At 47.4% G+C, this 15,631-nt stretch overlaps 1 protein-coding gene across 1 annotated transcript in view; it reads right to left on the bottom strand.

Moving 5' to 3' along the window:
• LOC311134835 (potassium/sodium hyperpolarization-activated cyclic nucleotide-gated channel 4-like) overlaps positions 1 to 15,631 on the bottom strand; it is a gene marked incomplete at both ends in the record, with an annotated part of 41,941 nt that extends 26,310 nt beyond the window's left edge. Inside the window, 4 exons of the mRNA XM_084168614.1 lie at positions 2,918 to 3,401; positions 11,974 to 12,394; positions 14,614 to 14,675; positions 14,910 to 15,631. Of these exons, the coding sequence (XP_084024740.1) occupies positions 2,918 to 3,401; positions 11,974 to 12,394; positions 14,614 to 14,675; positions 14,910 to 15,631 (1,689 nt within the window). The remainder of the gene's footprint in view (positions 1 to 2,917; positions 3,402 to 11,973; positions 12,395 to 14,613; positions 14,676 to 14,909) is intronic.

Here is a 15,631-nt window from a genome sequence, read left to right as displayed (position 1 = left end):
ATACCAGATAGGGCTATCTTCTGTATACCACCCCTACCTTGTCACAACACAACTGATTGGCTCAAACGCATTAAGAAGGAAAGAAATTCCACAAATTAACTTTTAACAAGGCACACCTGTTAATTTAAATGCATTCCAGGTGACTACCTCATGAAGCTGGTTGACAGAATGCCAAGCGTGTGCAAAGCTGTCATCAAGGCAAAGGGTGGCTACTTTGAAGAATCTCAAATATAAAATATATTTTAATTTTTTTAACACTTCTATGATTCCATTTGTGTTATAACATATTATTATTATTTCATAGTTTTGATCTCTTCACTATTATTCTACAATGTAGAAAATAGTAAAAATAAAGAAAAACCCTTGAGTGAGTAGGTGTGTCCAAACTTTTGACTGGTACTGTATGTGTCTCTAATGTGGTCACACATTTGGCAGGAGGTTAGGAAGTGTAGCTCAGTTTCCATCTCATTTTGTGGGCAGTGGGTCTCTCTCTCTCTGTGCATCTCTCTCTCACTTTCTCTCACTCCGCCTTTTCCCCACTCTCTACCCCTCTCTATCCCGCTCTATCTGTCCCTCTCTCTGCTCTTCTGCCTGTTGCCTGTCTCTCTTTCTCTTTCTCCCTCTCTCTCTATCTCTGTCCCTAACCCCCCCCCCCCTCTCTCTCTTTCTCTATCTCTCTCTCCCTCTCTCTCTGTCCCTAAACCCCCCCCCTCTCTCTCTCTCTCTCTCTCTCTCTCTCTCTCTCTCTCTCTCTCCCTATCTCTCTCTCCCTCCCTCTCTGTCCCTAACACCCTCTCTCTCTATATATATATCTCTTGCTCCCCCTCTCTGCTCATCTGCCTGTTGCCTGTCTCTCTCTCTCCCTCTCTCTGTGTCCCTAACCCTCTCTCTCTCTCCCTCTCTCTCTATCTGTCCATAACCCCCCGCTCTCTCTCTCCCTCTATCTCTGTCCCTAATCCCCCCCTCTCTGCTCTCTCTCTTTCTCTCTATCTCCATCTATCTATCCCTCTGCAGTGCTGTGACACACTGATCCTAATTGCTCTTCCCTTCACTGGTGGATAAATCCCTGTGTTATCTCTTGGGAATCCATGTCATCTCCAGGAGTCCGCCCTCACCAGCCAGATGTTTGAGCAGTTAGCATTAAAGGGGCAATCTGGGATTGGAAAAACAAGAGGGGGAGTCAACCCGGCCACTTGTTTTGGTAAACAGATAAGTGATTGGGCTCACTCTAAAATTCATTGAGAGGGGTATAGGCGGAGAGAGACGCAACAATGAGATGATCAGAGAGAGGGACAGAGAGAGGGACAGAGAGAGGGACAGAGAGAGGGACAGAGAGAGAGAGAGAGAGAGAGAGAGAGAGAGAGAGAGAGAGAGAGAGAGAGAGAGAGAGAGAGAGAGAGAGAGAGAGAGAGGGGGGTGGGATAGGGATAGGGAGAGCGAGAGAGAGAGAGAGAGAGAGGAAACAGGCAAATAAGTCTGGCTGCACAGAAGATCTTCAAACGTACTGTAAAGAAATCATGTGACTAAACTGAATAAAAAGAAGAAGAAGATAAATTACATAAATAATGATAGTAAAAAGCTTTGGAGCACCTTAAATGACATTTTGGGCAAAAAGGCAAACTCAGCTCCATCCTTCATTTAATCAGATTGCTCATTCATCACAAAACCCACTATATTGCCAACTACTTTAATGATTTTTTCAATGGCAAGATTAGCAAATGTAGGCCTGACATGCCAACAACAAACTCTGAACTTGCACATCCATTCATAACTGACCAAATGATGAAAGACAAGTATTGTCAAATGTAAATGTAAGCTTACAGAAAAGTGTGTGTCCTCTGGCCTGGAGGGAAGCAAAAGTCATTCCGCTACCCAAGAATAGCAAAGCACCCTTTACTGGCTCAAACAGCCGGCCAATCAGCCTGCTACAAACCCTTAGTAAACTTTTTGGGGAAAAATGTGTTTACCAGATACAATGCTATTTCACAGGAAACAAATGTTAAAAAGACTTCAGATTTTAAAAAACGACACCTTATAGAACAACGCAGACTGTGAAGAGACCGGCACATGCACACGCACAAACACGCTACCACACGCTACCACACGCTACCACACGCTACCACACGCTACCACACGCACTCTACACACACGTACATTGTAATGTTGTTGTATGGTGGTATTTTTTAAATGTTGTGTTGTAGATATGTAGTGGTGTAATAATGTTATATGATGTACTGTTTTATATTTTGTTTTATGTGTGATGTAAGTGCCTTAATGTGTTTGGACCCCAGGAAGAGTAGCTTCTGCCTTGGCAGGAACTAATGCTGATGATCCATAATAAATACAAATACAAATAAACATGCGCTATGGATGAAAGGACTGACCATCCATGAGATCAAAATTATAGTTTTCAAACATGTTTTGAAGCTATACAGTGTTAACAAACAATGGAGTAAAATAAGGCATGGAAAAAAGGAGGCATTTATACGTTACATTCTTCAACAATCAATGGCTATACAGTATATAATTCATTTGATAGTCAAGAAATGGATGTCCCAATCCCGGATTGCCCCTTTAACCTCTCTGCTCTCTGCCTGTCGCTAACTGCTCTCTGCCTGTCGCTGACTGCTCTCTGCCTGTCACTGACTGCTCTCTGCCTGTCGCTGACTGCTCTCTGCCTGCCGCTGACTGTCTCTAAACTAGCCACCACTTCACTGACAACCAGGGATAGGGCCATTCACCAGAGATAGGGGTTCTAAGTTGGAAGTATGGTTAGGGATCAATTCCATCCCAATTCAGGAACTATACTGAACATTCTAATTGTAATTCTAAATTCTAATTGAGTTGGAATTGAAGTTGGAATACTTCCTGAATAAAATGGAATTGAGCCCAGCCCTGTTGGACACTCCACATCCACCTGCTGCCCACCTAGAACCACCAGCCCTGTTGGACACTCCACATCCACCTGCTGCCCACCTAGAACCACCAGCCCTGTTGGACACTCCACATCCACCTGCTGCCCACCTAGAACCACCAGCCCTGTTGGACACTCCACATCCACCAGCTGCCCACCTAGAACCACCAGCCCTGTTGGACACTCCACATCCACCTGCTGCCCACCCACCAGCCCTGTTGGACACTCCACATCCACCTGCTGCCCACCTAGAACCCCTAGCCCTGTTGGACACTCCACATCCACCTGCTGCCCACCTAGAACCACCAGCCCTGTTGGACACTCCACATCCACCTGCTGCCCACCTAGAACCCCTAGCCCTGTTGGACACTCCACATCCACCTGCTGCCCACCTAGAACCACCAGCCCTGTTGGACACTCTACATCCACCTGCTGCCCACTAGGACCACCAGCCCTGTTGGACACTCCACATCCACCTGCTGCCCACCTAGAACCACCAGCCCTGTTGGACACTCCACATCACCTGCTGCCCACCTAGAACCACCAGCCCTGTTGGACACTCTACATCCACCTGCTGCCCACCTAGAACCCCTAGTCCTGTTGGACACTCAACATCCACCTTCCCAATCTGATGCCTTCAGTAAATAATAATACTGCAATAATAACATAATGGTCAGTCAGCAGACACCTTTATCAAAGCAACTTACAGAACTGTCAACACTGACATACGGTATTCAGTATTATGTGGCCCACATGTGAATTGAACCACAACCCTGGTGTTGCTAGCACATGCTCGAGTCTAGTGGGCATTCTCCTTCTTTATCTGACACTGTCAGCAAACAGGGCAAACAGGCAGAATGGAAGCATTGTAAGCTTTTCTTTCTCTCTTTTTGGTCCCGGGGTGGATTGTTATTTGGGTCGGGTGGAGAGAGGTCGGAGAGCACAGGAGAGGCCCGAGAGGAGAGTTCCGGGCAAAGTGAAAACAAAGTGGCTTAAAATGGCGGAAAAGGACAGACAGCTGAACGAGGGATCATAACTGGACTGGATACTTATCTGTTCTGTTCTCTACTAGCGGATAGAACAGAGAGAGAGAGAGAGAGAGAGAGAGAGAGAGAGAGAGAGAGAGAGAGAGAGAGAGAGAGAGAGAGAGAGAGAGAGAGAGAGAGAGGGGAGGAGAGAGAGAGAGAGAGAGAGAGAGGGAGAGAGAGAGAGAGAGAGAGAGAGAGGGGAGAGAGAGAGAGAGAGAGAGAGAGAGAGAGAGAGAGAGAGAGAGAGATAGAGAAGAGAGAGAGAGAGAGAGAGAGAGAGAGAGAGAGAGAGGAGAGAGAGAGAGAGAGAGAGAGAAAGAGGGAGAGAGAGAGAGAGAGAGAGAGAGAGAGAGAGAGAGAGGGAGAGAGGGAGAGGGAGAGAGAGAGAGGAGGGGGGAGAGAGAGAGAGAGAGAGAGAGAGAGAGAGAGAGAGAGAGAGAGAGAGAGAGAGAGAGGAGAGAGAGAGAGAGAGGGGATCTAAGCTCACACATCATCATGCATTCACTTGAATTGCCTAGTAGTGTCTACAGATCTGTAGAAAGGAAGCTTGGGGTATCTATTGAGTCATGTTACAGAAGGTGCCATTCATTCTATGCTTCTCTTTGTACAGATGTAGGATCTTAATTTATCTCACGGACATTGTGTGCAATTGACCAATAAAGTGATGGTAATCTTAATTTGATCACCTGTTGTTGGAGGAAAAATTACCTGCACGGCAGGAAATGCAAATTTGCAGTGTTTTCGAGGTTTAAAAATTTTTATTTTATTTTTTTTTATTAAAAAAGGCGTGTAAAATGTGTAATTTCCACTTTAAATGTCAGACTTGATTTGTCCTAACAAAAAATGGATCAACCCCTCCAACTAATTTTTTGAAAGCTCATTTACTGCATTTCTACGCAATTAAACAAATCTAAAATGATATTCGGAGAACAGCAAAACAAAACAAAAATTACCCATTAGCCATTATATAAATATCACCGCATATATCAGGTTTAAAGGCCTGTGGAACGGCATATACAGTGTCAACCACTTCTCACCCTCATCATAAATGGACTCATAAATGGACTCATAAATGGACTCATAAATGGACTCATAAATGGACTCATTTACTTGTGGAAAGGAACAGTGCAATGTGACATATATGCATATTACATGCTATCAAGTCACAACAAGGCCGACTTCAAATGCAGACATCCATAGGCTGTGCGTGAGTTTCATCTTTGGGGAAGCTGCTTCAAATGTATTTTCAAATTAAAAACATAAATACCTTATTTACATAAATATTTCAGACCCTTTGCTATGAGACTCGATATTGAGCTCAGGTGCATCCTGCTTCCATTGATCATCCTTGAGATGTTTCTACAACTTGATTGGAGTCCACCTGTGGTAAATTCAATTGTGGTAAATTCAATTGATTGGACATGATTTGGAAAGACACACACCTGTCTATTTAAGGTCCCAGGTGACAGTGCATGCCAGAGCATGCCAGAGCAAGAACCAAGCCATGAGGTTGAAGGAATTGTCCGTAGAGCTCCGTAGAGCTCCGAGACAGGATTGTGTTAAGGCACAGATCTAGGGAAGGGTACCAAAAAAGTTCTGCAGCATTGAAGGTCCCCAAGAACACAGTGGCCTCCATCATTCTTAAATAGAAGAAGTTTGGAACCACCAAGACCATTCCTAGAGCTGGCTGCCTGGCCAAACTGAGCAACCGGGGGAGAAGCGCCTTGGTCAGGGAGGTGACCAAGAACCCGATGGTCACTCTGACGGAGCTCTAGAGTTCCTCTGTGGAGATGGGAGAACCTTCCAGAAGGACAACCATCTCTGCAGCACTCCACCAATCAGGCCTTTACGGTAGACTGGCCAGAGGGAAGCCACTCCTCAGTAAAAGGCACATGACAGCCCGCCTGGAGTTTGCCAAAAGGCACTTAAAGGACACTCAGACCATGAGAAACAAGATTCTTTGGGCTGATGAAACCAAGATTGAACTCTTTGGCCTGAATGCCAAGCGTCACGTCTAGAGGAAACCTGGCAGCATCCCTACGGTGAAGCATGGTGGTGGCAGAATCATGCTGTGGGGATGTTTTTCAGCGGCAGGGACTGGGAGACTAGTCAGGATCGAGGGAAAGATGAACGGAGCAAAGTACAGAGAGATCCTTGATGAAAACCTGCTCCAGGGCGCTCAGGACCTCAACTGGGGCGAAGGTTCACCTTCCAACAGGACAATGACCCTAAGCACACAGCCAAGACAACGCAGGAGCGGCTTCGGGACAAGACTGAATGTCCTTGAGTGGCCCAGCCAGAGCCCGGACTTGAACCCAATCTAATATCTCTGGAGAGACCTGAAAATAGCTGTGCAGCGACGCTCCCCATCCAACCTGACAGAGCTTGAGAGGATCTGCAGAGAAGAATGGGAGAAACTCCCCAAATACAGGTGTGCCAAGCTTATAGCGTCATACCCAAGAAGACAGTATTAAAAATGTATGCACTCACTAAACTGTAAGTCGCACAGGATAAGAGTGTCTGCTAAATGACTAAAATGTAAATGTAAAGACTCGAGGCTGTAATCGCTGCCAAAGGTGCTTCAACAAAGTACTGAGTAAAGGGTCTGAATACTTATGTAAATGTGATATTTCAGTTTTTTTATTTGTAATACATTTTTATACAAATTCTACAAATCTGTTTTTGCTTTGTCATTATGAGGTATTGTGTGTATTTAATCCATTTTAGAATAAGTCTGTAACATAACAAAATGTGGAAAAAAGTCAAGGGGTCTGAATACTTTCCGAATACACTGTTGGTTAGCAAAACAAACAGTTGTGAACAATGCATGCCTGAGCGGGTAGTGACATAGAGTGGGATTAATCAGATCGTTGCTTCTCCTTTCTTTGCCTTTTACAAACACATTTCATGCAATTCTTCTTCACTTTATATGACAGGAGACATAAGCAACATATTTTTTTAATACAACACAAATTAGTAGCCTACTCTGCTGACAAACAGATCAGTAAAAACAACCTTGTCTTGAATGCAACAATGAAGCCATGAAGGCGAGACACAAATTGTACAATATGACGTCCATCTAGCCTGGACGAGGAAATTATTCCCCCCCCCCCCCCCCCCTAAAAAAAATTCCAGAGGTACTGATCCAAATGATAAAGACAGTGAATATGCGTGCACTGGCCGGGGATATGGCCAATGCTGCCAATATTTTTTAAATTTTTTTATTTCACCTTTATTTAACCAGGTAAGCCAGTTGAGAACAGGTTCTCATTTACAACTGCGACCTGGCCAAGATAAAGCAAAGTAGTGCAATAAAAACAACACAGAGTTACATATGGGGTAAAAAAAACATAAAGTCAGAAATACAACAGAAAATATATATACAGTGTGTGCAAATGTAGCAAGTTATGGAGGTAAGGCAATAAATAGGCTATAGTGCAGAATAATTACAATAGTATTAACACTGGAATGCTAGATGTGCAAGAGATTATGTGCAAATAGAGATACTGGGGTGCAAAAAGAGCAAATTAAATAACAATATAGGGATGAGGTAGTTGGGTGGGCTAATTTCAGATGGGCTGTGTACAGGTGCAGTGATCGGTAAGGTGCTCTGACAACTGATGCTTAAAGTTATTGGGGGAGATAAGAGTCTCCAGCTTCAGAGATTTTTGCAATTCGTTCCAGTCATTGGCAGCAGAGAACTGGAAGGAATGGCGGCCAAAGGAGGTGTTGGCTTTGGGAATGACCAGTGAGATATACCTGCTGGAGCGCAGACTGCGGGTGGGTGCTGCTATGGTGACCAATGAGCTAAGATAAGGCGGGGATTTGCCTAGCAGTGATTTATAGATGGCCTGGAGCCAGTGGGTTTGACGACGAACATGTAGTGAGGACCAGCCAACAAGAGCGTACAGGTCACAGTGGTGGGTAGTGTATGGGGCTTTGGAGACAAAACGGATGGCACTGTGATAGACTACATCCAATTTGCTGAGTAGAGTGTTGGAGGCTATTTTGTAAATGACATCGCCGAAGTCAAGGATCGGTAGGATAGTCAATTTTACGAGGGCATGTTTGGCAGCATGAGTGAAGGAGGCTTTGTTGCGAAATAGGAAGCCGATTCTAGATTTAACTTTGGATTGGAGATTCTTTATGTGAGTCTGGAAGTTGAGTTTACAGTCTAACCAGACACCTAGATATTTGTAGTTGTCCACATACTCTAGGTCAGACCCGTCGAGAGTGGTGATTCTAGTCGGGTGGGCGGGTGCTAGCAGCGTTCGATTGAAAAGCATGCATTTAGTTTTACTAGTGTTTAAGAGCAGTTGAAGGCTACTGAAGGATTGTTGTATGGCATTGAAGCTCGTTTGGAGGTTTGTTAACACAGTGTCCAATGAAGGGCCAGATGTATACAAAATGGTGTCGTCTGCGTAGAGGTGGATCTGAGAGTCACCAGCAGCAAGAGCGACATCATTGATATACACGGAGAAAAGTGTCGGCCCAAGAATTGAACCCTGTGGCACCCCCATAGAGACTGCCATAGGTCCAGACAACAGGCCCTCCGATTTGACACACTGAACTCTATCTGAGAAGTAGTTGGTGAACCAGGCGAGGCAGTCATTTGAGAAACCAAGGCTATTTAGTCTGCCAATAAGAATGCGGTGGTTGACAGAGTCGAAAGCCTTGGCCAGGTCGATGAAGACGGCTGCACAGTACTGTCTATTATCAATCGCGGTTATAATATCGTTTAGGACCTTGAGCGTGGCTGAAGTGCACCCGTGACCAGCTCGGAAACCGGATTGCATAGCGGAGAAGGTACGGTGGTATTCGAAATGGTCGATGATCTGTTTGTTAACTTGGCTTTCGAATACTTTCGAAAGGCAGGGCAGGATGGATATGGGTCTGTAGCAGTTTGGATCTAGAGTGTCACCCCCTTTGAAGAGGGGGATGACCGCGGCAGCTTTCCAATCTCTGGGGATCTCAGACGTTATGAAAGAGAGGTTGAACAGACTAGTAATAGGGGTTGCGACAATTTTGGCGGCTAGTTTTAGGAAGAAAGGGTCCAGATTGTCTAGCCCAGCTGATTTGTAGGGGTCCAGATTTTGCAGCGCTTTCAAAACATCAGCTGTCTGAATTTGTGTGAAGGAGAAGCGGGGGGGGCATGGGCAAATTGCAGCAGAGGGTGCAGAGTTGGTGGCCGGGTTAGTGGTAGCCAGATGGAAAGCATGGCCAGCTGTAGCAAAATGCTTGTTGAAATTCTCGATTATTGTAGATTTATCGGTGGTGATAGTGTTTCCTAGCCTCAGTGCAGTGGGCAGCTGGGAGGAAGTGCTCTTATTCTCCATGGACTTTACAGTGTCCCAAAACTTTTTGGAGTTAGTGCTACAGGATGCAAATTTCTGTTTGAAAAAGTTAGCCTTTGCTTTCCTGACTGCTTGTGTATATTGGTTCCTAACTTCCCTGAAAAGTTGCATATCGCGGGGGCTATTTGATGCTAATGCTGTACGCCACAGGATGTTTTTGTGCTGGTCAAGGGCAGTCAAGTCTGAGGAGAACCAGGGGCTATATCGGTTCTTAGTTCTGTATTTTTTGAATGGGGCATGTTTATTTAAGATTGAGAGGAAATTACTTTTAAGGAACAACCAGGCATCCTCTACTGACGGAATGAGATCTATATCCATCCAGGATACCTGGGCCAGGTCAATTAGGAAGGCCTCCTCGCTAAAGTGTTTTAGGGAGCGTTTGACAGTGATGAGGGGTGGTCGTTTGACCGCGGACCCGTTACGGACGCAGGCAATAAGGCAGTGATCGCTGAGATCCTGGTTGAAGACAGCTGAGGTGTATTTAGAGGGTATATTAGTCAGGATGATATCTATGAGGGTACCCATGTTTAAGGATTTAGGGTTGTACCTGGTAGGTTCGTTGATAATTTGCGTGAGGTTGAGGGCATCTAGCTTGGATTGTAGGATGGCTGGGGTATTAAGCATGTCCCAATTTAGGTCACCAAGCAGTACAAACTCAGAGGATAAATGGGGGGCAATCAATTCACATATGGTGTCCAGGGCACAGCTGGGGGCTGAGGGGGGTCTGTAGCAAGCGGCAACAGTGAGAGACTTATTTCTGGAAAGGTGGATTTTTAGAAGTAGAAGCTCAAACTGTTTGGGCACAGACCTGGATAGTATGATAGAGCTCTGCAGGCTATCTCTACAGTAGATTGCAACTCCACCCCCTTTGGCAGTTCTATCTAGACGGAAAATGTTATAGTTGGGGATGGAAATTTCAGAATTTTTGGTGGCCTTCCTGAGCCAGGATTCAGACACTGCTAGAACATCAGGGTTGGCAGAGTGTGCTAACGCAGTGAATAACTCAAACTTAGGAAGTAGACTTCTGATATTTATGTGCAAGAAACCAAGACTTTTGCGATTACAGAAGTCAACAAATGATAGCTCCTGGGGAGTAGGAGTGATACTGGGGGCTACAGGGCCTGGGTTAGCCTCTACATCACCAGAGGAACAGAGGAGGACTAGAATAAGGATACGGCTAAAGGCTTTAAGAACTGGTCTTCTAGTGCGTTGGGTACAAAGAATAAAGGGGGCAGATTTCCGGGTGTTATAGAAAAGATTCAGGGCATTATGAACAGACAAGGATATGGAAGGATATGAGTAAAGTGGAGGTAAACCTAAGCGTTGGGTGACACTGAAAGAGATAGTATCTCTAGAGGCATCAATTGAGTCGGTCTCTGAATGTATGGGTGGAGGGACAAAGGAGCTAACCAAGGCAGGTTTAGCTAGGCTGGGGGGTCTACAGTGATATAGTACAATTAGAAATAACCGAAACAACAATAAACTAACCATGTTTGGGCTGAGGCTAAACATAAACAGGATGTAGTACCGTAAAAAGGAACAGTCCAGCAGATATCAGCTGTATAGCTGAGTTATCGTAAGGTCCGGTGGTGAAGCGCTAGTGAGTAAGAGGCCACGGCTAGCGTGTGCTACGTCCGTTTTGTTGTAGCCAGCTGGTAGCGATGAATCCGGAGTTAAAGGTCCAGTGATTCAGTGATGCCGGCGGAAAAACTGATATGTTCTGGGTCAATAACGCGCAGTGCTGACTGGCCGAATATCCGGTGATCAATGTCCAGTGATTAAAATTAATCCCGCGGAAAAAAAATCTAATGTTCTGGGTAAAACACCGCTAGCTGTGGCTAATAGCAAGTAGCTAGTTCAGTAGCTAGTTCAGTTTAGTGAGTAAGCGTGTGCTAACGGGCCAGGGCTAGCAGATGGATGGAATCTTCGTGGTTACGTCGTAACCACATCAGACGATTTCGTCGGCAGACCAGTCGTGTAGGATCGGCGGGGCAATACTAGGTGGTCCCGTCCGGTTGATAGAGAGGTAGATAGCCGGGAGATGGGCCTAGCTCAGGTTGATTAGCCAGACCACAGCGTCCGTTTTGTTGTAGCCAGCTGGTAGCGATGAATCCGGAGTTAAAGGTCCAGTGAATCCTTTATGTTCTGGGTCGATAACACGCTGTGCAGACTGGCCGAATATCCGGTGAACAATGTCCAGTGATTAAAATTAATCCCGCGGAAAAAAATCCAATGTTCTGGGTGAAACACCGCTAGCACCGCTAGCTGTGGCTAATAGCAAGTAGCTAGTTAGCTGGCTAGCTAGTTTCAACTGGAGATTCTAGATTCTAGATAAAAGGTAAGTCAATAATAGAATCCGTTCCACATTGAGTGAGGCGGGTTGCAGGAAAGTATATTTTGTAGAAGGATGAAAAGTCTGATAGGGAAATATGTACGAAAAATACAACAAAAAAAAACTGGGTATTTACAGGCTATTTACAGACACACGACAGAAACAGGACTGCACTACTTCGCCATCTTGGATCAAAATGACCTAGTTATAAGATATAGGCTACTGTTCGTCATAACTAGAGACCGATTAGAGTCATACATAATTTACACACACACACACACGCACGCACACACACACTCACATACACACACATACATACACACACACACAGAAGTCAGCTCCGACTGATCCAGGTCAGAGAGGAGCAGGTCAGAGAGGACCAGGTCAGAGAGGACCAGGTCAGAGAGGACCAGGTCAGAGAGGACCAGCTCAGAGAGGACCAGGTCAGAGAGGACCAGGTCAGAGAGGACCAGGTCAGAGAGGACCAGCTCAGAGAGGACCAGGTCAGAGAGGACCAGGTCAGAGAGGACCAGCTCAGAGAGGACCAGGTCAGAGAGGACCAGGTCAGAGAGGACCAGCTCAGAGAGGACCAGGTCAGAGAGGACCAGGTCAGAGAGGACCAGCTCAGAGAGGACCAGGTCAGAGAGGACCAGGTCAGAGAGGACCAGCTCAGAGAGGACCAGGTCAGAGAGGACCAGGTCAGAGAGGACCAGGTCAGAGAGGACCAGGTCAGAGAGGACCAGCTCAGAGAGGACCAGGTCAGGAGCTCCATCAGCACCAGATTTTAATGGTAGAAAAATGGAAAATAAATGTTTATGCATCGAATTGTATCGCATTGAACCGAATCGCAACAGGTTCGTTTCAAACTAAAACGTATCGTTCCTGTGTCGTATCGGAGCCCATGTATCTAGATACGTATCGAACCATCTTGAAAGGGAAAGACGCACATCCCTCATAACATTAAACATATGAGAGTTCCCAATATCAGTATTTCAAAAGGTTCTTTTAGATTATCGTCACAGTTAGTTACAGACACAACTTCTGCTCAGATACATGTAGCTTCATCACCACTGTTACTAACTCCTCTTCCATCCTGAGAAAGCATTGGTAACCTTCCCCTGTTCTCCCCTCCACTCCTCCTCTCTCCCCCAACCTTCCCCTGTCCTCCACTCCTCCTCTCTCCCCCTACCTTCCCCTGTCCTCCCCTCCACTCCTCCTCTCTCCCCCTACCTTCCCCTGTCCCCCCTCCACTCCTCCTCTCTCCCCCTACCTTCCCCTGTCCCCCCCCCCCACTCCTCCTCTCTCCCCCTACCTTCCCCTGTCCTCCCCTCCACTCCTCCTCTCTCCCCCTACCTTCCCCTGTCCCCCCTCCACTCCTCCTCTCTCCCCCTACCTTCCCCTGTCCTCCCCTCCACTCCTCCTCTCTCCCCCTACCTTCCCCTGTCCTCCCCTCCACTCCTCCTCTCTCCCCCTACCTTCCCCTGTCCCCCCTCCACTCCTCCTCTCTCCCCCTACCTCCCCCCGTCCACCCTCCTCCTCTCTCCCCCTACCTTCCCCTGTCCCCCCCTCCACTCCTCCTCTCTCCCCCTACCTTCCCCTGTCCCCCCTCCACTCCTCCTCTCTCCCCCTACCTTCCCCTGTCCTCCCCTCCACTCCTCCTCTCTCCCCCTACCTTCCCCTGTCCCCCCTCCACTCCTCCTCTCTCCCCCTACCTTCCCCTGTCCCCCCTCCACTCCTCCTCTCTCCCCCTACCTTCCCCTGTCCTCCCCTCCACTCCTCCTCTCTCCCCTACCTTCCCCTGTCCCCCCTCCACTCCTCCTCTCTCCCCCTACCTTCCCCTGTCCTCCCCTCCACTCCTCCTCTCTCCCCCTACCTTCCCCTGTCCTCCCCTCCACTCCTCCTCTCTCCCCCTACCTTCCCCTGTCCTCCCCTCCACTCCTCCTCTCTCCCCCTACCTTCCCCTGTCCTCCCCTCCACTCCTCCTCTCTCCCCCTACCTTCCCCTGTCCTCCACTCCTCCTCTCTCCCCCTACCTTCCCCTGTCCTCCCCTCCACTCCTCCTCTCTCCCCCTACCTTCCCCTGTCCCCCCCTCCACTCCTCCTCTCTCCCCCTACCTTCCCCTGTCCCCCCTCCACTCCTCCTCTCTCCCCCTACCTTCCCCTGTCCCCCCTCCACTCCTCCTCTCTCCCCCTACCTTCCCCTGTCCCCCCTCCACTCCTCCTCTCTCCCCCTACCTTCCCCTGTCCCCCCTCCTCCTCTCTCCCCCTACCTTCCCCTGTCCTCCCCCTCCAAACACCCTCCCATTAGACTAATTGTGTTGTCATAATCCCGCCTGATGTGTGCTTCTAATATCTTGAATGGTCATGTTACCCTATTTTGATTACCCCATTTCAAAAAGCCCCGACCTAGCTCATAGCGGCCGGCCTGCTGCACTCTCTCTCTCTCTGTAATCCCATGGCCTCACTAAATGAAAAAAAAAAAAGTGTAATTCAGATGAGTGGGGGGGAAAAAAACACTGACACATCAGGATAGGAGGATAAGACAACAGGTCAGGACAGTGGACATGTCCTGATGTGAGAGCAGAGAGAGAGAACAAGGTTAGAATGATACGAAAACAATTTTATGTGGTGTGGTGATGAAAAGATGGACTGATGGAACGAACACACTTGTTTCTGTGTTGTAGGTATGAAATAAAACAGTTGTGGGACAGGATCTCTCTCCGCACATACATACAGGCCTTCACAATTTGTGGCCAAATGACAATATCCTTATTGAGCCAGAAAACCCTGAGCCTAAAACATCAGTGCCAGCAGTATTAGTCGGCTATGAATATGCCTGGAACTGCAAAATGAATATGCATGCCAGTAGTCAAATCTAAAAACTGCATTTAAATTGGACTGGCATCTATGTTTGACCTTTACTTTAGACAAGACCCAATAGGTGCATTGAGTTCAATTGAAAACCAGAAAGAGTCTTGACTCATACTGGTTTCATCAGCTGACACCATCTCAAACAGCCTAGCTTTGGACACTGTACCCTGTGCAACACTAAGATAACACCAAGGATGACCACACAAACTTGTCTTCAAATTGTTACTGGAAAGCTGCGTTTACACGTGGTGAGCTGTTAACTATGCTAGGCTATTATCATAACAATTAGTTGGAGAGGGTATGACAACTATGAGAGGCCTATAACTTGTCTAACCAGACACTTGTCTGGTTTCAATCAAACTATTCAGTACTTAATTAATGACTGATAAAGATCCTCTGAACGATAATTACCTAAAATCACTGTATGGGTGAATGATCCAGAATCCTGCAGACTTGACGCGTTCTCTCTCGTGCTCCACCGCCCTCTCGCTCCCCAACATTCTCAGAGAGAACTTGTTGACTCCCGGTTGAAGCATCGCCCCGAACTGCCGGTGCATGAAGCCCACCCGGTACAACTGCTCTGCTTCGTCTGGCATGATCGGTTCGGTTCCTTCTAACTTGATGAAAGTGGACTGATCGAAGACGGACGATCGGCGATGTGCGCCAGCACCGCGACCACCGGCACCCTGCGCTCCCTGCTCGCCCCCCAGACCAGTCTCTCCTCCGGGGTAACTCTCCTCGTTAGCACCGGCGTCTGCCTCGGAGATCAGCCTCTGCTGCTCAGCTAGATCTGACCCAAGAGTGTGTCGTCCAGTGATGGAGGAAAGGCTACCTCTGACCAGACGACAGTCCCCATTCAAGTTGTTCTTGATGGCAACGTCCGTTTCCAAGTCTCCGGCGGTTCCGCTCTTGGGGTCCCGGTCCCCGTTGCTCTTCCAGCTGCTGGTGGGGGATGAAGGTCCAGGAGGAGGGAGAGACTTCAGCCTTATACCGGTACTTTTCTTCTTGGTGTCCTTGTCGCCACCACCGTATTCTCCTCCGTCGTCAACCATCACAGACACAGAGCCTTTTTGGCCAATGTTTTGCGGCAAGCTGTACAGCCTTTTGCGCATGGAAGAATGAAACCTATCCAT

Source organism: Coregonus lavaretus, assembly GCF_964263955.1.
Source record: "Coregonus lavaretus genome assembly, chromosome: 9".
In the NCBI taxonomy this organism is placed as follows: Eukaryota; Metazoa; Chordata; class Actinopteri; order Salmoniformes; family Salmonidae; genus Coregonus; species Coregonus lavaretus.
The sequence above is the reverse complement of the archived record's forward strand: the minus strand, read 5'-3'. Positions and strand labels throughout refer to the sequence as shown.